Below are 23,944 nucleotides of genomic sequence, written 5' to 3' on the forward strand. Positions count from 1 at the left end.
CACGTTGGTATTAGTCGATGAGTTGTATGTATAATGCAATCGGAGCGAAGTAGGGAGTAATCAATATGACAACGGCCGTACGATATCCGTTGGTAATGACGCTATCGAGTTCGCACTGTTTTCGCATCAGCGATAACTCTTAAACAAGATATTTAACAGTTGCTTAAACACGCTGCGAGATTTCTCGCGAGAAAATTGACGTAGTTCTGCACGATATTTCACAACGGAGTTCGGAAGCGGTTAGATTGACTCTGAACACACAGGAACGTAGCAGAATTTGACTAGAAATCTACTGACCAATCACACACATAGAGAGAGAGAGAGAGAGAGAGGATTCTTATGTCAAGTTCGATCGTCTGCACCGCCTTTTATAGGTGCACATAAAAATTGTTACATGTGATATTGCTGGGTACGAAAGCATAATGTAAATACTCTGATTAACGAGGCATTCGACGAATGTATTCTACCAAACGACGGGATAACGTTTCGATGACGAGATGATAATATCAGAGAGAAACCTGAGAGCGGCCACGCCGGCGTTTACTTGACACCGCTTTTCACGACTGTTTGAAACGCCATCTGCGTACATTTTTAAGACGGAACTATTTCGCTACACTCACTCTCTGACACTGCCGATACTGGTCTTCATTGGTACGTATCCGAGTTATACCTATAATTTCTGTGGATGAAAAACAAACAAGGATTGTATCCTAAAAATATTCTTAAAATATGCGCAGATGACGTTTCAGACAGTCGTGAAAAGTTGTATCAAGTAAAATGCCGCTTCCAGGTTTCTCTCTGATAACATAACATTTTGCATTCAGAGAACTTAGTGTGCCGCTGTGTACAGATCGTTAACTTAAATTTAAAGGTTATATCAGATGTAAGAGACAAAATCTTTTAAAAATATATCTACAAATGAAATGTATGTGGAGTTTGTATATAAGAGTTCGTATTTATGAAATATTCTGTAACTACAAGAGAAAAGATTAAATTAGAAAACTGTATCATATATTTTTAAATATATATATGCAAACAATATAACATTTATAAAAAAGTTTAATAGATTTTGTTCGTGATAGACAATATTCTGCTGTGAACAATTGTATCAAACTATAGTCATTATTGATATGATTATTTAAATAACATGTTCACAAAAATATATTCTTAAATATTTGTTTAGCAGATAATAACAAATGTAGATATTGATACTTACAACTATATAACACCCAAGACCAAATTATCTCTTATGGCAAAGACTTTTCAACATCAATATGAGATACATAAATGTAGTTAGAGACTTTCTCAAAATATCATTAATGCTAATAATGATCACAAAATGATTTCATTCTGTATTTTCGATTAACCTAGACACATTTGATCGCATGGAACCCTCTACTGTTTGAATCTTGTTCGATGAAGCAAAGTTTGATATCCTTTTCTCCTTTATTCTTTGTCTATATTGATAAATTAACTTGACGATGTATAGAATCATTAACGGTATCGGTGTCATAATCGCGGAAGACACAGGAACCACTGAAAAAGAATACAATAATCAGACAATTACAGCTGTGTGATACACAGTGTATATGCACCACCAGTAAAGTATACTCACCGGTAGTCAGATCAGAAGTAGGTGGCTTCAAAGTAAATCGTAGCAAAAATATAGACACACCTGTGTTCTGAATACCAGTTTCAATGGCTATGGCTCGTATGTCGGCTTGGGGTTGTCTGCAGAGTTTTGCTACTATAAGACCAAACAAAAAGCCTAACCAAGGTAGACCCATTCCTGCAATTACAATCTGAAACAAGAGATATATAAATATATATGTATATATATAAATTTGCATTCTGTTATCTTTTTCACAGTTTCATGAAAGGGACACTTACCTCTAGTGAAAACAGTTTGAAGAGATACAAGTTGGTTACAATGGCGAATACAATGATAAATAGAATTAGAATCACAGAGAATGGTTTCATTATTCGTATTAATATCTTTGATACTCTTGGAAGTTTTTTTTGTATGAGAAATCCTATAGCCAGTGGAATCACGAGGCCAACCACGAAAGTACCGATCTGATGGTAGGGTACCGTGAGATTTCCCCGCTCAAAAATATATCTGCCCAATGTGAAGATCCAAAGTGGCATCATTCCTACAGTGGAACAAGAATATTTTATAATATACGTACAATGAGGCGTAAGTATAAATTATCTAATGTCACGTGTACAATTCCTTACCAAATGCAGCGATGGTGCATAACGTTGTCATTGTGACCGACAGATTTAGATTACCTTCAAGTAATACTGTCCAAATGTTAGAAGCACCGCCACTCGGGCTTACCCCTGTGAAGAACATCCCTATTTGCAGTTCAGGACGACCAGGAAATAAAATATATCCAATGACAAAACTTAACTGGAAATTATAAACGAAATCAAGGTCGCAGGAAATGCGAGCGACGAAAGATCATGCAGAGATAGAAGTGTCTGTTGTTTGTCACATTTTTGATGAAAGGAGATTTACCAATGGCATGATAACAAACTGGCAAAAGAAACCTATGGCTGGGCCTATCGGCCTTTTCAATGTGTTGCGACATACATTCCAATCCATCGCACAGCCAAAATTAATATACAGAATGGATACGAGCACCGCAACGCTGATGGTGAATGCATTATCTATTGCTCTTTCCTTTCGTATTACAGTAATAACAGCAACATCTTCATTATATATTTTATCCTAAAAGAGAAACTCTTGATCATATTTCAGGAATCAAGCAAATAAATTTTAGTGTTCATTCACTTTTCCCAATCGCTTACCTCATTTTCCATCAGAGTAAACGTCAATTTCGTTGTACCAAGAAACACACCGGTAATATTTAAGACACCATTAAACGAAGTTTCATTTTGCACCAGTACGTATAAACTTAATTTTGCGACATCACTGTCCGCACTTGGTACTAATACCAATTTTGATTGTGTAGGTACCTCATTAGATATAACGAATGGAAATGATACCACATCATTCATGCGCACAGTTATATCTGATGTAATTTTGGTTTTCCATGCTGCTGCTCCTTGTAACAATAGGAATCCTATTACAGCAGCTACAATCGCCATTCTCTGCAAACACGTCATAAATATATAACTATCGGCCCATTGAGTGGATTCATTTTTCCAAGAGAGTTTATCAGTCAGTTCACACATTATCGCGCAAGTCTTTTGGACATGAACATAATGGTATACTGAATATCACGAATTGATAAGGTACAATAAAAAAGTATACATGTTACGTAATAGATAGCTTAAGTACACAAAACAGATAATATAAAATACATTCTATTCCCGTCAAAGAAAAAAGTGCACTTTTTTATCGGAATTGAAAACTCACAAAGAAAAAGTTATCTTTGGATTATCCGGTGACATACGCGGCTTTCGTGTAATTACAGTATTAGCGATGAAAACGTTCGTACACACGTACCTTCACGCACACTGGTTTCATACACCTTGGCATATTTAACGTCGCATAAGAGATACTTGACGCGTGTAATTACATACATTACATATAAATCATCTTACACACACGGCATACAAAAAAATTAACCTTTATGTTTATAGTTTTTCACGGGCAATGTTAAAAGTTATTATTTGTACGGTGACGAAATATTATGGATAATTGCATAATCGCGACACAGGATTGCACTCTACCATTCTTATTCACCGGATAGTGGGAGGTGCCGGTTTGACCGACGATTCCCTGAAACCTGACTTTCATGCTAAATATATGCGACCCCTGCTTTATCTGTCGTAACTGCACAGATAAGCAAGATCGCTGAGATGCATCCGTATTTTTGCCCGAGATATTCGTCGCACCAGCGAGATGTAACAACCTCCGATGTAATGTCTATTCGTTGCACCAATCAGTTTGTCAGGTTTCTACTATGACGTTCTTCTCATTCAATCAATCCGCCGACAATGAACTTGAATCAACGCAGAGCAATTTTTACACGGGGTGTCGCAGAAATATCGAGATTCTCAGAATCGATGTTTTTTCTTTTTTTTTCCCCAGGAGATTACATTGAATTTTTCGTGAAACTCAACCTTTAATTTTTCGATTTCTTTCTTTTCAATTTTAAGACTATGTTTCACGCAATATTTAACTGCAAATTTAATTCTCGACATTCAAAAAATGGTAAAAATTAGAAGAAAATATATCGACGGGTGATGGATTTCGTTTGAATATGCGATGAGGAAACGTCGATTCCCTTCTCTTTGCTACTTTCGGCAACGAAAATAATTCTTTACTGTAATGAATAGCGTATGAAACAAGTAATGATTCACGGTGTGGCGAGCATTACTGCTCCGGACGTATCGTATATACTTCGCTTACCTAAGATGCGATTATGCGTGTAATTTGCCTCGCACGCGAACGTACTCCTGTATAAATTACGAAAGTCGGCTCGACTTGCTTCTAAAATCTTTTCGGTCAAAATCCAAGATGTCACCTTTTTGTTATCGCTATCTCATTCTCCCAAACATAATTTTATCGCTTAATCATGAATCAGACGCTTTCGTAATGTCCACACGATCGCTGCTTGAATTTCTCAAATCTGTATTCACGGCGTCAAATATTACACAGAGCATCGAAAATATGCGCAAAATGTTTTCGTAATCAATCGAGAATAATGCGTTCGACGGCACTTACGTCGTAACACACTCGACGGCACGCTCGTAATCGCGTCTCGCATCGGACACGTGTGGTTTTTCCGTGCTACCGCGGCAAGTTTCGTACGATCGTTTGGCGCGAATATCCTGGATGTATGTTCCGTGCTCTCTTGTCTCTCCTCGAAGTTCCCCTCCTTCTCCTTCCAGTTGTGCAGTACGTTCGAGAGTGGGGGATAACCAGCGATACTCCATTTCTAGAAGGCATCATCAACTCATGAAGCATCCGCTTCTATCTTTTTCTCCATTATATTTCCTCTAATTTTTCTACTCGACATTGCTGTTCCTTTCTTTCCGTTTGATCTGTCACGCTTCAAAATTTACTGTTATCAATCTTATCGTTGAATGAACATTGAATTTGTCGTTAAAAATAATACAATAAAAATGATATAGTAAAGATAGGAAATTCTCCTGTATCAAGAGAATGTTCCAAGATAACTTTACCAGGTATGCAAAAGTAATCGCGTCCGTTATCTAAATTGAGAGCAAAAAATGTCATTTGGTTTTTGGAAAAGTTCATTTATTTTGATGTTCCTACGCTTTCCAGATTAAAGATTGAACACAGGGACAATTTTCCAGCACGTCGAGGAGAAAAAGAAGGAAGAGGAAAACCGTGAGTCTGATATCGATAGTTGGGAGTAATTGAGAGACACTGCCTCGACAGGTTCAGTTGGGTACTGATAGGAGCTGGCTCCTGTCAGTGTCGCTCGCCGAGTAATGCACGGCTCGTGGTCGTAACCCGTTGTAATGCCCATGTCGCGAAATGTCGTCTAATCTCGTGCAACTCAGCGGCTCGCTATTTTGCGCGCTCCTGCTCGTTCCCTTCGTCCATGGCTTCTCCTACGAGAATCTACCCGCGGTGGCGATGGACTACAAAGTGCACATTGACGCTGGCAAGGAGGACTGCTATTTCCAATATGTAAATCCGGGCGCAACTTTCTACGTCAGTTTTCAGGTAGGATCGCGGCGGGTATCCGTAATCGGTCGGCAGGGCGGCGGTTGTCCAAATGAAAAGAGCCGCAGCGAGGTCGAGGAAGCGAGCCATATGGTTACGCGGACTCGCGTCCCGTTCGCTTCGTTTGGCATTTCGCGCTGACGGCGAGCCTGTGTTTGTTTTGACAGCTGGCGCGCGCTCGCATATTTCATGATCCGCTAGATCGACACGCAGTGGAAAGCTGTGACCCCGTTGTGTGTGACACGTGTTCGCGCACTTCCGGGACACGCCGTCTCGTACGATATACAAGAAGAATTTGATAATCGCTACGCGTAATGCACTATGGCCGCTCGAACCGATATATCACTAGGATCTTATCAGATTATCTGGAAATGTAAATAAAAGATGGGAGAATATGTTGCATAGATGTGACAAATGATCAAATGAGTGATATATATTCACAATGTGCCGGTTCAAGCATCTTGCCTTGGTTGTAGGTTTTACGCGGTGGAGATGGCAAAGCTGGCTTCGCCGTGAGGAATCCAGAAGGGGTCTTGGTTTATCCTTATCAATGGCGCTCAAATGCGGACTACCAAGATACATCGGTTAACGGTGGCTATTATAGCGTGTGCATTGATAATCAGTTTTCAAGATTTGCTGCCAAATTAGTGAACCTGTACATCACAGTGATTAGGTAAGATCATGGGAATTTAACGAGGACGTATGACTTGTGCTAGGGTGAAAATATATAAAGACGCTATCAATTACCTGATATCCGTCACCGCAGGTACGATCAATGGCAGAAGTACAGCAAAGAATTGGAGGAGCTGAACCTTTCCGTGGAAAACTTTACGGTACGTGCGTTATGAGAAAGCTTTTCTCATGATGACTCGCTATGCACATTTGTTTTATCATATTCCTGCTTCTTTCAGAACACGATTGTGAATGTGGAAAGGAACATTAACGAGATGCTTCAGACTCAACATTTGAGCAGGAGCAGAGAAGCGAGGGATTTGAATCTGCTGTTGGACAATAACTCTTATGTGCAGACATGGTCGATCGCGCAAGTGCTCGTCATCACAGCGACAACTTTGGTACAAGCATTTTTCGTCAGAAAGCTGTTCGATGTGAGACCGTCCGGGTACTCTAAGACGCGTATTTAATATCTGAGAATCGTGTGGCTAACTTCTCGCTCAATAAGAGCATAATGATAATGGTTAAGTATCCTGTTGTGATAAAACGACCGAATGTTTACCGATCGAGCCCGTATGTCGTACACAAATTTAGGTAACGACATAAAGCGCGGTTCATCATAATTCGAACATGAATCGTAACGTTTGAATCATCAGTTTAGTAACACGCCACGCAAATTTTGTTTTATCCATCGACCTATCTGTATGTTGCTTTGTGTCTTTATGTAAATTTGTGTGTAACACGAAACCCCAGGAGATTGCCTGAATATTAAAACTATGATACGACGTGGAAATTTGTGATACAGAAAAATTGATTAGAAGCCGATAACCAGTTTCTCGGAAGTAACGTGGTTATCCTTTAGATCAAGTCTTTAGCGAGTAAAACTCGGACTTCCAGTGTTCCTTCTTGTAAACGTGACAAAACACTCGCAAACACCGACAAGATTTTTCATCTTTATCATTGAATCTATTTACACACTTATCACATTCACGCTAGCTTTTAACGAATTTTAATCACTTTTATGACAAACTTTATATTCAGGTATTTTCTTTTATTACCTTTATGTTACGTGTTAATATATTTACGAGCCAGATCGTTCCGCTTAAACACCACAATACAAGACTGCCTCATACCTTCGCATCTGTAAAAGCCGCATCCATCGATCAATTGTTAGGCAATCGCGATCCGTACTCGTTCTCACTTTTACTTTTATATATACTCCTGCATATGTGAACAAATCGACGAAATATTCAAAAATGAAGAGATACGTGAGAAGTAACATTTGTATTGTATTTGTATAAAAATAATAAACAGACGCATACTTTTGTTACATCCTCTTCTTCCTCTTTTCGTGCACTTGTATATAATATACAGGTGACATATTGCAACATACTTTCTCTCACTTTAATTTCCCCCATGGCTGCGTGCGTTTCTCGTAAAAAATTTTAGAAAACCGCTTCACACTTTGGCGACGAGTAACATTACATTGGCACATAGTTTAATCGGCTATGAAATACTGCAATATAGCGCGAGAGAATCATCACACGTACATAAATAAGTATTCAGTTACTTAACACAACGATCACAATTGTCCGAGCAAATTACGCTCCTCCTCCTGTAATACTTCAACTATGTCAATGAGTTCCTTGATTTTGTTTCGCCATCCTTTGCTGTATCACACTACTGCTGAGTGTTAGAAGACGGTGTCGCTGCTTCAGGTTCCGCGCGCGTATGTGTTCCGACGCGATCTCTTTCGTATGATTCGCCGGGAACCACCCTTGCACGCCTCCCACTAATTTCTCGCCGTGATACCAACCGTCTGCCATCTTCCTCAATACATTTATCACGTCCCCTGCGGAAAAATATGCAACTTACTACGATTGACTTGGCAATTTCTCATGCAGGAGAGGAAACATTTATCGTTATCACTGAAATAAAGAATGGGAGAAGTTCTTGGGGAATTTTTACAAAGCGCTATCCTATCTCGTATATTACCAGGCTGTAACGACAATTCGTCCGGTTGATTTGGCGAATACGGATATTTGGCCATCACTTGAGGACAATCCCAGGATTCGTACAGCGTCTCGCCAACTAACCCACGCTTGGGCGGCGAAACTGCTTCCAGCCATCGTTCTCGTTCCGTGTTATTTTCACACGTCAAGATATATTCCACATGGCGGCCGGAGTAATTCTCCAGGAGGGTCAGGATCATGGCGTTTCGCCCTGCGAATGGCGACTCCTCGGAAGCTGGTTCCAGAGCCAGGAGATTCCTCTTGCAAGCGTCTATGACAGTGTAAGACTCGTCCTGAGCGCTGCAAAACGGTTTGAAAAATTGTCCGTCAAATGGAAGAGTTCGTCCAAAAGAGAACGTTTAAGATAACCAGTCGACTTACTTGGATTTCGATTTCGTGACTAGAAGATAATCAGTGAATAGCAAAAGATAGAGCGGAGTCTTGTTGAATTTCTTGCCGAACGTGAGCTTGTATTCGGTGTCCGTTTTCGTCGACAACTGCACGACTGATCCCCTTCTAACCAATTGTTTGCCTCGTAGAAGAATCGGTTTAATTTTCGCAGAGTATTCTAGTTTTCTACGATGAGATATTATATGTGTAATCTACATTTCATTTTACATACGGACGAATGTAGTCCATCTGTCTGTCTGTACTGTACCTCGCTAAAGCTTCCATTTCGGCTTCTTGGGCAGCGGTCCGAGCACCTTCGTTGCATTCGGCGACGACGTTGCTCAGGTTGGATAAAACTTGTTCCCAAGACGCTCTATCCGAACTTCCCATCGATAATTTGGAGAGAATTGCGTCAGCTAATAAGGGTAATCTACGCATAATCGTTTATCGACGTGTGGAGTGATTTTCATATTAATTTTCGCTGGATAGCTATTGTGAAATAAGATGATTCGAACGGTGACTTTAATTTTATGAAATAAAAGTATCTCTCTCTCTCTATCCTCTCGATACGATATTTCTTCAATTCATCTTGTAATTTACATCGTATACCTCGTAACACGTTGCATTGGTAGCATCAGGAAGGAATGCAGAGATAGGTTTTGACACGCCGGTCGCATCTCTATGCGCTTGACAGTCTCTGAGAATTTTGCGCCTTTCCGAGTTCTGCAATCGAAACAATAATGATTGAGACAGATGGTTGCTTACAACATCGACCAGTATAGATATCACAAATTACTTCTACAGAAACAACGCGACGTTTACCGATTACCTAACCTGAGATCTTTCAAGGTGGAGTCAATGCTGACTTGATTCGAGCAGTAGTCCACATAAGTGGCCTGATATCTCTGGGCGTGCTTTAACAAAACGTCCGACAGACCCGGTAACATCGGGTCCTCTCTCCACACGGCCTCCAGTTCGGCCAGGAATGTTTGCGACGCTGACAGCACGCTCGCCACCCCGCCGAACAACTTATTCACCTCGATCGGCGCAAGGACCTCGTGCGTTAGCGCGTAGTCGTTGAGGAACTCATTCTCTAGGACTCGCAAGGAATTTAAGTACGACGCCTCGGAAGTCAGGATCTCGAACTTTGCCTCTTGCATCTTCTTCTCCTCCGGTGTCAGTTTCTCTGATCGTCGAATAGAATGTTTTCATTGGATTGCAATGCCTTCTTTTGTTTAACAAGGCATGCACGTTCAATGCTTTCGACTCACCCAAGAGACCGCTGTGCATCACTTGCGGGGTATGACACCAGAGCATTCTCTGTCCCGACCTGGCTAAATCTGCCGTAGTGGAACTTTTCTTCCACATCGTATCTTCCACCTGCGGGAGAAGAGTCACACGCACAATTAATGTGGCGAGTTAAAGATTGGATGTGCAATCACGCCTGCGTTACGCGAAACGACGATTTCGAAGAGAAAGTCGCAGACTCCTTAAAGTTGGAAACAACAAAGAAATGAACGAGGTGGGCCGAAGAAAAGAAAAAAAGTTAATGCTGAACGCTTCTTTGGGGAAATTACCTCCTCATAGCCTTCGGAATCCGATTCGAAAGCGACACGAGCCACCGCGGCCGCATAAAACTGGTACAGAGGCTCCTGATCGGCTAGCACGCTGTAATGATCTGAAAACAGCGGTGAGAGATGAGAGGTTTGCCGATTCTTTCGCGCGCGCACAAGAACGCGTAAATTATGCATCGCGTAAATTCCGGCGCGTACCGTTAATTAATCAAGAGGAAGTATCATTAGTCCCGTGAAAGTGCAAGCGAACTTTTTATGCGTCGGTGGATAAGCGGTATTCTTAGCCGCGTGTGGGAATACGCGCGAAAACCAGCAAAACTCGATATTTGACGCATGGGAACTGCTGCATTTAGTTTACCGCCTAGTCCGGTGAAGTAGAATTGCCACGCTCTCGCTGGTGTTCTTTACAGACTTTCCTCGCTCACCCTCGTTAAGATGCGCGCGACGTTTTATCTTGAACTATTTCGACGCGCATATGAGTTTGTCATTACTATAATATCACGGTTCGTTACTCGGAACTTGATTTGACTTAATTAAATTAAATTTGAATTTAACTTAATTAGTCACCCCGATGCTACGTTTCACCGAGTTGAAAGACGAGGAAAATGTCGGAGAAACTCACCGACATTGGTGACGGGAGATGTCGACGAGTCGTCGCTGCCGCTACCCATGTACTGACTGTTGGTGTAAATCGCCTCCTTGGCGGTCCCATTGTTATTATCGGTCGCACCACAAACGGCATTCTTATCATTTTCACCGATATAAAAAGTAGACGGACTGGCGATGTTTTTCCTGAAGCGCCTGCGGAAGTTGAAGTACTTCCCGATATCGACGTGATGATGTTGATGCTCGGATTGCTCCTTCTCGTCGAAGCACTCCTCCACGGACGTTCTTCTCTTGATCCTGCCGAGGCTGCCCTTCGTGATACTCCAAGTTCGGCGCAACATTTTGACCCTTCTGCCGAGAGACTGTGTCAAACTGGCTTCTCGCGGTGGTGGCGGCGTCGGTCTCGTAGGGCTCTCCAGGTAAGTGTTGATAACGCAATCACTGGCGTGACGTCGTGGATGCTTATCGTTCGCCTCGCTCGTCCCTTCCGAGTCGGTGCTAAGATCATCCTGCTGGCAGGAGTACAGGCTCTCGTACGTGCTATCATCGGAAGCGCTGTCTAATCAACGGAAAGGCCGACTTAGATCAAGGAATTCAAGGTATCATATTTCGTTCTTCCTTCTGACTTTAGGAACCAGGATACCAATATTTGTTTAAAAGGAAAAAAAGGCCACCAACTATATGTATTTCCAACTATATTGCGGGGTCAGTCGGTATCTTTCTTGTTACTTCTGCCTGTAATATTCGGGGACATTTAGAAAATATTCCCTATAATCGTTAAAGAGAAGAAAACGTATCGCAAAACGACTCGGGTCCTTCCTTGGGTGAGACAGTGGAGCTAAAGAATTTTACACAATGAGAGCGGTAACAGTTATTTCCTCCAGTTTATATTTCTCAACGAGTCTTCGCGAGCGAAAGTAGCGGACCTTCGTGCACGTAGCAGGACGTCTCTTGGGTGTCCACGTCCTCGTCGAGATTTACGACGCGCAGCTGCACCAGGCCCTGGGTCCTGCACGGCGGATCTTCCTCGTTCGCCGATTGCTGCCATTGCTCGGCGATTCGGTCGGGCTCGCCGATGACAAGTATCGACCCGCCTCCCAGACTAACGGCCACTTGAAATCATCCGGTTTCAGGGTCAGTTGCATACTGTCGTCGAAGGCACGCACACACGCCCACGCGCGTTGGCCACGAGAGGAGAGACAACGCAGAGACAGCGGTGGGTCAAATATGGCGCGACAGCGAAATCCGGATCGTCGTGATTTTATTCCCATCGGCGACTTTCGTTTCTTCGACGATCGTCGCGGCGACCGATGTTTTACATAAGGATCGCGCGAAACGACGACGTCATCGAACGCTCCGTGAGAAATCGCTCGCTCGGACGATTTTCGTCTGTGCGTCAGAAACGCGATGAAAATGCACTGGCTTTTCCGAGAGAGCAGAAAGGGAGAGCAATTACCGAACCGTCTCCTTTTAACTCACCGAAGAAAGTAGAAACTCTAATTACCCTTTCAGACCGCTCCTCTGAGAAGGAAGACGAAAGAAGTAGCGGGCTTCTCAGCGAATCGAGCTGTTATCGCGCGATCACCGCTGGGATTCACCCGATGAAATTGGCGAACGAACCGGGGAGCTCGTCGGAGCGCGCGCTTCGTTTGAGAAACCAGTTAATGAACGATCAAATCGAGAGATAATTGCGAGCCGAGCGGTTAGTTAATTAACGAAGACGCGATTAGTTGTCGATGGTTCAACGACGGATCAAGGACGAGAAACTTCTCCGACTGCCATTGTTCTCCAGGCGCGTCCGCGGGCCTGAAATTCGACGGTTCGCGAGAGCGCGCGGGCGTGACGACGAGGAAGAGAGGCCGCCGTCTTACCTTGAGTGTTGGGTCGTCGGGAGAACTTCTTCAGCGTCTCTCTCATTTCTACATTTCCTCGGCTCGCGCAGCAACACCAGGCGAGCGATCGCGCGATGGAGGAACGGAAGAAGAGAACGCACCTTCTTCTCTTTTATCTCTTCCTCTTCTTCTTCTTCTCGAGACTAGCAATCTGGCTATAGCGCGAGATCACAAGAGACACACCGATACAGCTCACGGCTCGGCCGTGACTGACAATGAGAGCGCGCAATTGGCGCTTTCACCTCGCGCGTTCGTTTCTTAAGAGGCCCTCACACCATCTCCTTAAGGCGCCTTTCACACGATGTATCCAAGTCGAACGATAACAGAAGTCCTCGGAGAAGATGCGGGGAGGAACTGTGTTTCTCCGCGTGGAGATTCCGGTCGGGAATGAAGGATCTCCTTCTCGAGAAGTCCGTCGAATGACAGCGAAGGAAGCCGGCGTGAATACTTCCTCTTTTTAAACGTAACGATTAATGGATCGATGGGATGCTATTAAAGCGTAACACGAAAGGTTTTCATTATCGCGCGCATCGAGCGTGCCGAGCGACGATCCGGCCGATCGTTGATACACATTCGAGGCAACGACCGTGCGAAATGAAATCGCTCCTCCGTAAAACGGGACAACCATGCGCACAAACTGTTTCTTACGGCGGCGCGAATCAGCCAGACTCGTTGAATTTATCACTACTTCGTTTTCACATCGCAACACAGTTTATCCGCCGTGAATCTCGACTTCATTCAAGAGGAGTTTCTATCTTCTCTTTCAGTTATTCTGCCGATTTCAGCGCGAGTAATTCGTCCTTCTCCCCTCGCAGAAAAGCGCATTTTTGCATCATCGACGAAACACGCCTTGCGACATCTCCTCGGCCATCGAATGACGGCGGTTTCACGACGGAGAGGAGAAAAGGCGATTATGCACGCATGTGCGTTACGTGATCCGTCCGTCGCGAAAACACGTGTGACGAGCAGGTAACTTTTACCTGGCTACGTGATCATCCTTACTGATAGCACGGTACAATGCGCCCGTGCGAGCCGCCTTGTCGTCCGTCCGAGAATATGTCTTTGCGGCGTGCTTTTATTCATAAATTCGTTTTCTCCTTCTCTCCCGGGGTTCAGGCTTGGATTCGATGCGGTAAAACTTTTATCCGCCGAGTTACGATCTAGCCGGTCTCACGGAATTTCCATACTTTCCGGACGACTGATTAGCACAGACACATACGGACGCGGAGAAATCGTCGTCGGACCGCATAAACATTCCGACCACGCGGCGCGATGCAGCAGCGGAATTAATGGAGAATAGGCCGACCTCCCGCGCGGCCTTGTCTTTACACAATTACACCAAAGCCGGCGATTATATCGCCGCCCACTGGCCTTCGGGGACGCGTGTAAACGACGACGATCGCGGATTTACCGGCCGATCTGTGCATCACGCGCGGCCGTGACACTGTTGGAGGAACACACACACACCGACTTGTTTCTGGTTATGTTGATCGGTGCCAACGACTCCCGTCGGAAAATCGATATCGACTTTCTCTCAGGGCGTAATTATAGAGAGCGCGCGTCTCGAGGACGGTGAAATTCTCACCGTCGGCGAATCTTCATCTTCCGTTGCTCCATTTCTCGGCTCTACGAACGGAACAGACTGAGTCTCCGCGGTAACGTCAAATTAATGCGCCGGGAGGTCGCGCGCGCGTGAAATATCAGATGCGCGAGTCACCGCCGGCGATTGTGGCGGGATTCCTTCGGCGCGCGTATTCTTAGCTACTTACGTTTGCGTACCGTGCGTTACCTAATAGTAAAACTTCCATCGTCGAACTCACCGGCAATCACGGTTGCCCGTGTCGCCTTGATGCCCCTGCGAGACCTTCTGGATCGTTGTTTCCGAGTCTTCCGCGACCACCGTTGAGCAAACTTCTTCTTACTCGATCCGGCTTGCCCTTCGTTCCCTTTTTCACTGTAACGTTCAACGGTTACTTATCTGTCATCGTCAGCGCTATAATTATCCGAGCTATAATAGAATCGCATTAATCACGTTAACGTCTCGTTCATCATCAGATGGAATGCGCTGCTGATAACGATATTAAGGCGATAATTGCTTTTAATCGCGCTGCGCAGTTATTATCGCGGTGATATGTTTTTGCAAACACTCGCGGCGAATCGTTCGAACGAATGTTAATCTCTAAGCGGCCTATCAACGATGAATCGCCGAGAAGTCGAGGGCAATTAGTCGCAATGTTTTCGATCTCGTAACGAAGCGGCGGAGGAAATGTTTTTAAACGATCCTTATCGGCACGCGAGCGAATCTCTACAGCGACGCGATCGTATTTCCGCTCAGCCCCGGTAAAATGACGAGTTTTCGATATGTCACGCTCACCATGGATCATTCTCCCGGCAAGGACAACGCAAGACGCTCGAGACCTCTTCCACGTCCTCCCACTCGGATTCCTTGCCGTTCATCGAGGTCATAGCTGAGATATAGCCGGGCGTGGAGCCGGCGTAAAGGCTATTGACACGCTCCTCAGCCGGCAGGCCGACGTCGTCGTACACACCCAGCTCGTCTCGCTCTTCCTCGTCCACGCTAAAATATTCATTGTTCGTCGTAAAATAACGATCGGCGTAACCCTTCGCTCGCCGCTCCGACAACACCTCGTCGACCGTCTCGGAAGTTAGGTAGTCGTCGACGACGTCCCGCTTGAAAGCGGGCGGCATCACGTCGTCGTAGATCTCCTCACAGTCCTCACTGGCGGCGGTGACCTCGTGAGAGGCCGGCGGACCCACGTCGTCGTAGTCGGATTCCTGATAAGGGATTCATTAGTCCGTCGTCTCTCCATTTGCAGAAAAGCGAGTAATTTGCGCGTAGCGTGTCGATATAAAGTGATACGGCGTCAGGTGTGTCTAACGTGAAATTTCAGACGAATCGAATTGCGCGCCGTCCGTGACAGTCCATTTCCGTCTTTTGCAAGCGCGCGGGAGCGAATCGATTATTCGGCATTCCGTTTCACCGACGACGTTTGCCAATTTCGAGCGTATTCGGCGATCGTGCGAGAGCCGGGCCTCAATTATACACACTTATTCCGGCCACGAGTGTGTAATACGAGCTGTTAAGAGCTTCACGATCTGCGTGTCATGCTCTGTGGCGTTTTCACACGCGCGAATACAATTTCGACTTAAACGGAAATAAAGAGAAATCCTTTTCCAGATTGAACACATTTGAAACGCGCGCGATTTGAGCGAGAATTCCATTTCACCGGGGCTCATTATAACGGAATGCATAGGATGATTTTCGTACCGCTTGAGCGACGAAGTTTGACGGGCCGACGTCGTCGTATTCCTCGGAGTCGTTTTCCTTAGAGCTGGCTCCGCGAGCGTCATGCTTGTCACTCGGAAAAGTCTTGGCCTGGTGACAGCTCCACAGAAAGCTGCTGTTGGCTTGCGGCAGTGCCCGGGGGGAGGAGAACTGGCAGACCTGTTCGTACGTCTCACCTTCCGGCGAATCGGCCTCGATCGCGATTTTCACCAGCTGGCCGGTCTCCAAAACTTTCGCCACCTGCTGGTCTCTCGGGGATTCGTTCTTTATCTCGGCGTAATGCGTGTGCTCGTTGTTACCTGCAAGGGAGATTAATGCCTCGTTTCGATCGATGTAATTAACTGACTATTATTTCACCGACACTTTCAGCTATAAATCTGACCATTAGAGAAGCTATTATGAAATTTACGCCGTCCCATTAACCAAACACGCAACGTTAGATCACTCACCTCGACTTGGCATAGTTCGAAAGATACTATTGTGCAAATCAAGCCACATACGCGCAAGGCGGAATTTGCATAAACACCATGATTGTGCTCGGCGTAGAAATCTGCTGACGTTTTTTCGAGAGAGCTTACCCGCGACGCTTTCGTCGGTCGGTTCACCCGCGGGTTGGTTCGCGTCGTCCATAGGAGACATTCCTGCAGCGACCTTGGATCGCTCGGCGTTCTCATTCCCAACGCGTCGCTCGTCCTTTCCAACGAGTAAAGGCAACGTGGCGCATATCTGCTGATGAGTAATCACGATAGTGGACTTGACGGAGTTCTCGTTCGAAACTAAGTTGGGGTTGGTGGCGGACGCCACGTGAACAAAGTTGGTCGGCGGTGAGATCGTCACCTCCCTGGACTGACTGCTGCAGGAGTCCTGGACAGCCTCCGAGGATGCCGCGTACAATGATCTCAAGGAGCTCAGCGAGTCGCTGAGCGCGTACTTCCTCTGCACCTTTTTCTTTTTCTTCGGCTGATTCACCAAATGTTGCGGCACGTAATGAAGGACGTTCTTGGCGAAGCGCCTCTGCTTCTTTTTCTTCTGCCGCGACGACGTTTCGTCGCTTGTAACCGATTCCGAGTCCTGTTTTGAATATTTCACGTACACGCTTTCGTACGTGACCTCTTCCGTTGCTGAGTTGTTTACAGACGTCGACTTCACAGCCGGGAGATCTTTCCCGATGTTGACACGCGTTACATGTTCGGTCCTTTCCGACACTTCGGGCTTAAGGCTCTCGGACAGCTTGCAGTCTATTATGTTCATCTTCTCGTAATCACCGGATGAGTTGGAGTCTTTCCTATCAATGGGGCATCTTTCTTTCCCATGTTGATCTTCAATAATGCCAGCATCATCGCGATTCTCTATTTGCGAGTGCATCAGACTATCATCGTTTGGAAAGTCTTTCATACGAGATTCCTTCTTGATGGATGGACGATTCGTTGCGATTTCTACGGAATTCTCCATGTACTTTGTCGCATTTGCCTGCGCGCTGATTTCTTCTCGTCCGGTGTTCTCGATATCGCGCCCAGTTCCGGAATTCGGTACCGCGGCGGAACGAGTCGACTGGTTCTCCGATTTCGCGGAAGAGAAGATCAGATACTTGGAGTAACTTTTCCATTGCTGACTCGCCCCGGATTTCACCTAACAACGAAACGGGTGTAATTAAGCGGACAGCTAATTGAATCGGCCGTTGCAAGTGAGAGAGAGAAATTTTTTCAGAATTCAAGGACGATCCTTGTAATGATCTATTATGACATTTTTCGCAATAATACTTACGATCCAGAATTTGGATGTTTCGCAATTTCGTGCTTTCGAATATGCGGCACAGTTTGTTATGCAAAAAAATTTATTTTTATCAATTCACGATTTTGCGACAATCAACGCCCGTATCGAAAAACAAAGAAAAAGAGAAAGAAAAGACCGTGAACGACAGCGCAGCTCGTTTTTCCCCGTCACTCGCATTCCGTACCTTCGTCAAACGGATGGAATGTCAGCGATATGAGGAAATCGCAGTCCTCCCGCAATAAAACGGCGTATCGTGCAATAAAAGTCGCTCGATACCGCCTAGGAAGTGTTTTCGTCCGTTGGCTTTTTGAGGAGAGGGTTTTCTTTCGAGTAACGGTGTCGAATACACACGATGGGCTACACGGAGATGCTTCGCCGGATCAACCGCGAATCTCATCCAATGTCCCGAGCAAACGTCACAAGAACTAACAAGCCACTCCTCCGACTATTAGCATCCTTTTGCTCGTGTGTCCACATGTGCGTATCCCGGAGTCGCGACTCGCAACATCTCACTTGCCTTCTTCGTAAACGCAAAATCGCGTAAACACCCTTGCTTTTAAATGCGCACATCCGGATCCGGTGCGCAAGGATAATAACCTTCCTTCGAAATTTGGAAAAAGTCGATCTCCGCTCGAACTATTACGTCGGTTTAAAGATCGCGAAAACCAATAAACACTCAGTTTTTTCCCGTTTTTCAAGATTTTTAAGAGAATCGAGAGAGACATTTTTTTCCTCTGACGAATCGTTTCATCTTTTACCCCCCCCCCCCCGTCGNGTTACCTTACTCTTTTGCAATATTCTAAATATATTTTGAATTGTCGAGTTTCCATTCGTCGAGCAAATAAATTTGCATTCGCCGTATCCCGACTGCTTCCCAAAAACGAACGTATTATTGTATTTGTACATCGATATTGACATACCTTGCTGGACGAGTATTTGGACGTTTTCCCACCGGCCGTTCTCTTATCATTGTCCGCTTTTTCCATATTTTCCACATTGTCGTCGGGAAGCAACTGTAGGGGCAATCTCGTTCGCTTCAGAGCTAAACTATCGAGGGTAGCGTAGACAACTTTGTCAGAGATCAGACCAGCCTTATGGCTATGCAGGAAACTCCGATTAGCTGTGGGCGAGGGATTCATCTCGTTCTTTTCTTTCTTTTTTTTTTATCAATTCGATCTGCACTGACACGTTCCAGTTTTTAAAGTGTTCTTATCTTTCCTTGTCACATAACTCATTGTTCTCTTCGTTCGACCGGTGAAATCTAAAGAAATACAAAAATTCCCGGGTAATATATTTTTCTAATATATACTGTTTTCTCTGTTTGTGCATCAAATTTAATGTTGTTTTTAATAATATTTTAATATATACTATATTTTACATATTATTACAATATATATTATCATCTGATATTTCTATTTATATATGTTATTAAAGACGAAGATTTTTTAAATATTATTTTCAATATTCACCCTTTCGAGCAATTTTTACGTTATATATTGGCACAGACAACTACATTAGTGTTCAAGTCGCAATTCAAATTCTATCCTACTTTATTCGTGACGAATATCGATGCATCAATGCGTACGCGGGTCTCTTCAGGTCACAGCACAATATGACAATACAATATACAAACGCAGGAAGAAAAATCATCGCAATCCGGCGTGAAGAGGATGCAAAGAACCGCATGTCCAAACGTTTTCCGCGAAAGCACCGATAAGTGGTTTTCATGGGTGTTCTTATCACGGGTATCGCGTGCACATATGATCACGATGCTGAGTGCGCGCGAGAATCGTTTATTGTGCAATCATACAATAACTCGATAAGTATCCCTGTTGCGTAATTTAAAATCGTTTGAGGAAACTTCCGAATTTTTTGAAATATATTAAGCGTGTCACGTATAATTATACAGCTATTTGAACTTGACCGCGAGTACACATGTGAAGATATTAATTTTTGTAAGATTTAGAATTATGAGTCAGGCGGATGGCCAATCGACAACCTCTCAGATAAGCGTATCACAGTTTCCGGTTACGACATCACGTTATCGTAGGAAATACAAAATGACATTTCCAGTTTCTTTCTCAGACTTATGTTTTCAAGTTATCAATCTAAAAAATCCGTCGGGTCTCACGGACAGTTTTAAGAAAACAAGACATAATTGATTCGGCTCGTTCGGTTATTAAGCAGATTCGTCATGTGATAAGCATAAAAAAGAGAAAATTATACGACTTTACCTTTCGCAAATTCCATGCACCCAATGCCTCAATTGCTCCACTTGACCTCGCTTGAGACGTCACGTAACGTCAACAAAACTGCAACCGCGAGGAGTCCGTCGACGTTTCGTCACTGAACAACGTTGCGCGATGGATCACTGCCATGTCGTCTTTCAAGCGCTCGTCAGTTACGTCGCGTCAAACTCGTCGTTTCGCGAACAAACCGCAATCACGACGAGCACAGACACTACGTCTGATCTTCACGGATAGCTCTCATCGTTAATTACTACGCTGCGCGATACACACCCGTTACGAGAGCGCACGTTCGAATTTGACGCGAGCGCGCACACTTGTTCGCACGTGCGTCGCGACTATTCGACGACACGAGCGCGACACAATACACACTGATCACGCGACGCGATGCGGCGCGCACTGATTCGACCGTACCACCGCGATGATCGATAGTTGATGATCGAGCAGCGCGAGCGAGGGAGCGACAATCACGTGGCTACGAGTGTAGCCCGCGTACCTGACTTGTAAGTCGTCGGCAAGACTCGCTGATCTTCGGCGAGGCTCGACGCCAGGGCCGTGCACACGAATTCTCCATAAGTCGAACGCTATTGGTTTTCCGCCCTTGGCTTGTCGATCAACATTGAGTATATTCTGTAACAACGTTTAAATTGGTTTTACTTTATATGGATTAAAGGAAGACACGTTATATTCCCGTAAAATGTTGCGAATCTTATGAATTAAACGCTTCATATACTTTATACAGGGTGTTCCAGAATAACCGCATGCAGAATCTATCGGGAGATCTTGGTATCAGGACGAAGTACTTTAAGTTTACCAAAATTCCGTAGGTAGATTTTTTTCCATTTCATTAATTTTATTACACAATTTATGCAAAATATATCTGATTTTATTTTGAATAGAATGTGTCTATGTAAATAACTTGTATTAATAATATATGTTTCACTGGCCTTTCTCAAGGTAACAAATATTTTTAAAACGTTGGACCAACACTTCGTATATGAAATTGTTTGTGTTGTTACACACACAGTGAGAGGACGACTGTAAATAAAGTAATATAATTAAATGACACACTTTTTTTATGAAGTGTTGTCCTCTTGTTTTAAATTTTCGTAAATCGAATTTTGGTAAATGAAAAGTTGCGTTGTTTGGTACCAAGAATCCACCAGTGCAACTTTCATGCGATTATTCTGGAACATTCTGTAAATCATTCGGTACTTGCAACGATCGACATGACTTGCGTTAACACGAAACATCGATTTTTTTCCAATGTTTCCGGTGTGTACACACAATTGCTATCGTCCGCGGACGAGTGCATTTCCTCTGTAAAATATTTACACGTTGGTATGCAAGAGTGTTTGTGAAAGTTGCACGCGTGGTTGTTTGTTATTGGCAGCCGTCAGTAATTTTTTGCGGCATTCTTTGCACACGTGTGATACCCTCCACGTATCAATTCCACGTATGCATATATGCCCAAGCGATACCAGATGACAAAGGAAACAATTGTTGCTCGATAAGATAAATCGGACGTTTTATCTGATTACATATTTATTTCGAGAATCTGCTTCCAAATTTATGTTTACGTAGCGCTCACTACAAGTTACAGAACACTCAGATTGCTAGCGAAAATAAGTGCTACATTTAAGAACGAACGCAAGAATCAGCACATCTGAAATTATACTTTTTCTCTAGCCGCAGGATCGCACAAAAGTGCATACGTATTCGTGCAGATTTCTCTTTAGATATATTTCTACTTGCAAACCAGTGCACTTTCTATATTAAATGTTTGCAGCGCAGCGTTTTGTAACAACGGCGCGTCGGTCCGCGGCGGAGGATGCGAGGAAAGGCGAAAGAATTGCGCACAACTACAACACCGTGTCCGACCCCTTCGATTCAGCAGTGATTCCGCATTCTTTCGTGGGTTTCTCCGTTTCGTTCTCGTGCCTGTTTTCATAATCAATTCTTGTCTCTCGCGCACACGTAACACGACAATTCCTTTGTGCATTATGCGTGCATTGTCGCAATATTTAAATTAAACCTTAGTTACACAAAATTGAAAACCGGTGGAGATGAATAATCCTGTCGAGAAGGACATGTCGCGATATATATGTGTGTGTGTGTGTATTCGTACAAGAATTATGCGACAATTGTTGCGTTTGTTCTTGACGAGTTCAATGTAAGAAGAAAATCTTACCTTTGGCATGTAGAAGCAAAGGAATAATCTTGTAAATCTAATCATTTAACACAGGGCGTCGCGTGCATCGCGCTCATTTACACCAGCAAGATGGTGATATCGTGCGTCAGAGGTGCGTCAGAATCTCTACATTCCTGCGCAGGTGAGTCTGGGACGCTGATGTGGCACATTGACCCCATTCGGTCCCTGAACAGCATGTTCGGGGACCGGCGAAATTATTCTTCCACAGAAGGTTCCTCCTGCAAAGTGGAGCGAGATATTAAAATATGATCAATTCGATCGGTTCATTCGCTGCGGAGGAAAGACAAAAAGAAGAGGCAAGCAATGAGTAACGACGTGTGCCACTTTCATTTATTCGATCACTGTTGTTATGCAAACCTTGCTACTTCATTGATGACAAATCAAGTAACAAATAATTTTGACTGAATAAAATTAAGTTTAATGAAAATATCTGTGAATCGACAAGGTTTGGCTTAGTAGGCTCAATTAAAAATGCGATTTACAACAGACATCTCATATTTTCCGCTTCGTATATTGCGACAATGTTATCTAATATCGCGAAGATATTTTCTTGAGTTTCAAGTTTACCTCGCATACGTAATTATTATCTCGCTGGCGTAGATCTTTGGATTACAGTTAGCTCGCTCGCCTCGTTATCACGTAACAGCTAATTTGGCAGCGCGGTGAACAGTAAATCAATTGTAATTATGTTGCGCGTCCGTCTTTACTTTAATTACACGATCAAATCACGGTACGTCAAACATGAGTTCAATGTTTCGCCAGCTGACGTGCAACGTAGAACGCGCGTAATTTTCATCTTAAACGTGAAAAGATACATATTCTTCGCTTTCTCTGTCTAAATCGCGCTTTTGTATCGCTTACAGGTTACAGGTTTGTCTTTTACGATAAAATCCACGGCAATTCGAAGTTTGCAATTTCTATCTATGACGTGACGTTTATCTTCTCTTTTTTTTTTTCAAAGTGTATTCTAGCATCTAGAATAATTTTGCAAGTACGTACTTNTGTATGACCGCCGCCGCCGGGCACGGTTTATTCGCACGAACAACGGCCGAATAATTTCGAGTATGCTTTTGTAAGCGTGTCCAACGTGTTTAACTCTTTGAGCCGTACATTTTATTTCTCGATGTCTGAATTTTTCAAAGTGTATTCTAGCATCTAGAATAATTTTGCAAGTACGTACTTTGAATGAAAGATATTGATCATCTCTTGAATCGTCCATTAGAAATTCCATTAGTATGGGATCGTAATTTCCCGCTCCCCACCGTCGATACTGTAAACTCATCCGTGTCGGGGAAACGTGGAATCGCGATTACCAGCCGCGTTGTTAGTAGTCAACTTGCAGAAGACGGCTCACTTGGATGTGCAGTGATATCGTCCTATCAAATACTGGTCTCATATCTTATCCAGGTATGTTACTTATAAAAAACAACAAACAAAAAAAAGAGATAAATCCCAAGAGAGAAAAAATAAGAAATCGACGATAATTTATTTCGTAAAATTAAATTCCCTTGATCTTCCAAAATGAAGATGATTTAAGATGCGTTTGAATTAAGACTGAACAAAAATTATTCAATTTCATTAAAGAAAAT

General features: G+C 43.8%; 4 protein-coding genes across 10 annotated transcripts; 1 reads left to right on the forward strand and 3 right to left on the reverse strand.

Annotated features, from left to right (window-relative positions):
• Nucleotides 1–711: 711 nt before the first annotated feature.
• LOC106748425 (ileal sodium/bile acid cotransporter-like) lies at nt 712–5,096 on the reverse strand. 6 transcript variants are annotated; one of them, XM_014626922.1, is made up of 8 exons: nt 4,700–5,096; nt 4,385–4,604; nt 2,815–3,117; nt 2,522–2,734; nt 2,239–2,413; nt 1,891–2,153; nt 1,616–1,802; nt 712–1,536 (listed from the first exon to the last, which is right to left on the reverse strand). In XM_014626922.1, the coding sequence occupies exons 3-8, from the start codon at nt 3,112–3,114 to the stop codon at nt 1,346–1,348; spliced, it is 1,329 nt and encodes a 442-aa protein (XP_014482408.1). In that variant the 5' UTR covers nt 3,115–3,117; nt 4,385–4,604; nt 4,700–5,096; the 3' UTR covers nt 712–1,345. The 6 variants fall into 6 exon arrangements, with proteins under 6 accessions (XP_014482408.1, XP_014482409.1, XP_014482407.1 ...); XM_014626923.1 differs by lacking the exon at nt 4,385–4,604; XM_014626921.1 differs by having other exon boundaries at nt 4,385–5,096.
• A 167-nt stretch (nt 5,097–5,263) lies between these two features.
• LOC106748427 (transmembrane emp24 domain-containing protein 1) lies at nt 5,264–7,673 on the forward strand. The gene is made up of 4 exons (XM_014626925.1): nt 5,264–5,671; nt 6,148–6,344; nt 6,438–6,504; nt 6,583–7,673. Exons 1-4 carry the CDS (start codon nt 5,480–5,482, stop codon nt 6,811–6,813), a joined length of 687 nt encoding a protein of 228 aa, XP_014482411.1. The 5' UTR covers nt 5,264–5,479; the 3' UTR covers nt 6,814–7,673.
• LOC106748424 lies at nt 7,613–23,731 on the reverse strand. Of its 2 annotated transcripts, none has more exons than XM_014626917.1 (17): nt 23,536–23,731; nt 22,335–22,573; nt 20,132–20,773; nt 18,818–19,158; nt 16,703–17,753; nt 16,107–16,423; nt 15,192–15,613; nt 14,638–14,771; nt 10,942–11,484; nt 10,323–10,423; nt 10,017–10,125; nt 9,568–9,931; nt 9,355–9,468; nt 9,014–9,175; nt 8,737–8,931; nt 8,339–8,655; nt 7,613–8,195 (listed from the first exon to the last, which is right to left on the reverse strand). In XM_014626917.1, the coding sequence occupies exons 4-17, from the start codon at nt 19,034–19,036 to the stop codon at nt 7,978–7,980; spliced, it is 4,266 nt and encodes a 1,421-aa protein (XP_014482403.1). In that variant the 5' UTR covers nt 19,037–19,158; nt 20,132–20,773; nt 22,335–22,573; nt 23,536–23,731; the 3' UTR covers nt 7,613–7,977. The 2 variants fall into 2 exon arrangements, with proteins under 2 accessions (XP_014482403.1, XP_014482404.1); XM_014626918.1 differs by having other exon boundaries at nt 9,580–9,931; nt 23,536–23,730.
• On the reverse strand, nt 11,399–14,355 carry LOC106748429. Its single transcript, XM_014626928.1, has 2 exons — nt 12,797–14,355; nt 11,399–12,037 (listed from the first exon to the last, which is right to left on the reverse strand). The coding sequence occupies exons 1-2, from the start codon at nt 12,840–12,842 to the stop codon at nt 11,820–11,822; spliced, it is 264 nt and encodes an 87-aa protein (XP_014482414.1). The 5' UTR covers nt 12,843–14,355; the 3' UTR covers nt 11,399–11,819.
• Nucleotides 23,732–23,944: the final 213 nt, after the last annotated feature.

Source organism: Dinoponera quadriceps, unplaced genomic scaffold (assembly GCF_001313825.1).
Source record: "Dinoponera quadriceps isolate SergipeBrazil2010 unplaced genomic scaffold, ASM131382v1 scaffold2183, whole genome shotgun sequence".
NCBI lineage: Eukaryota > Metazoa > Arthropoda > Insecta > Hymenoptera > Formicidae > Dinoponera > Dinoponera quadriceps.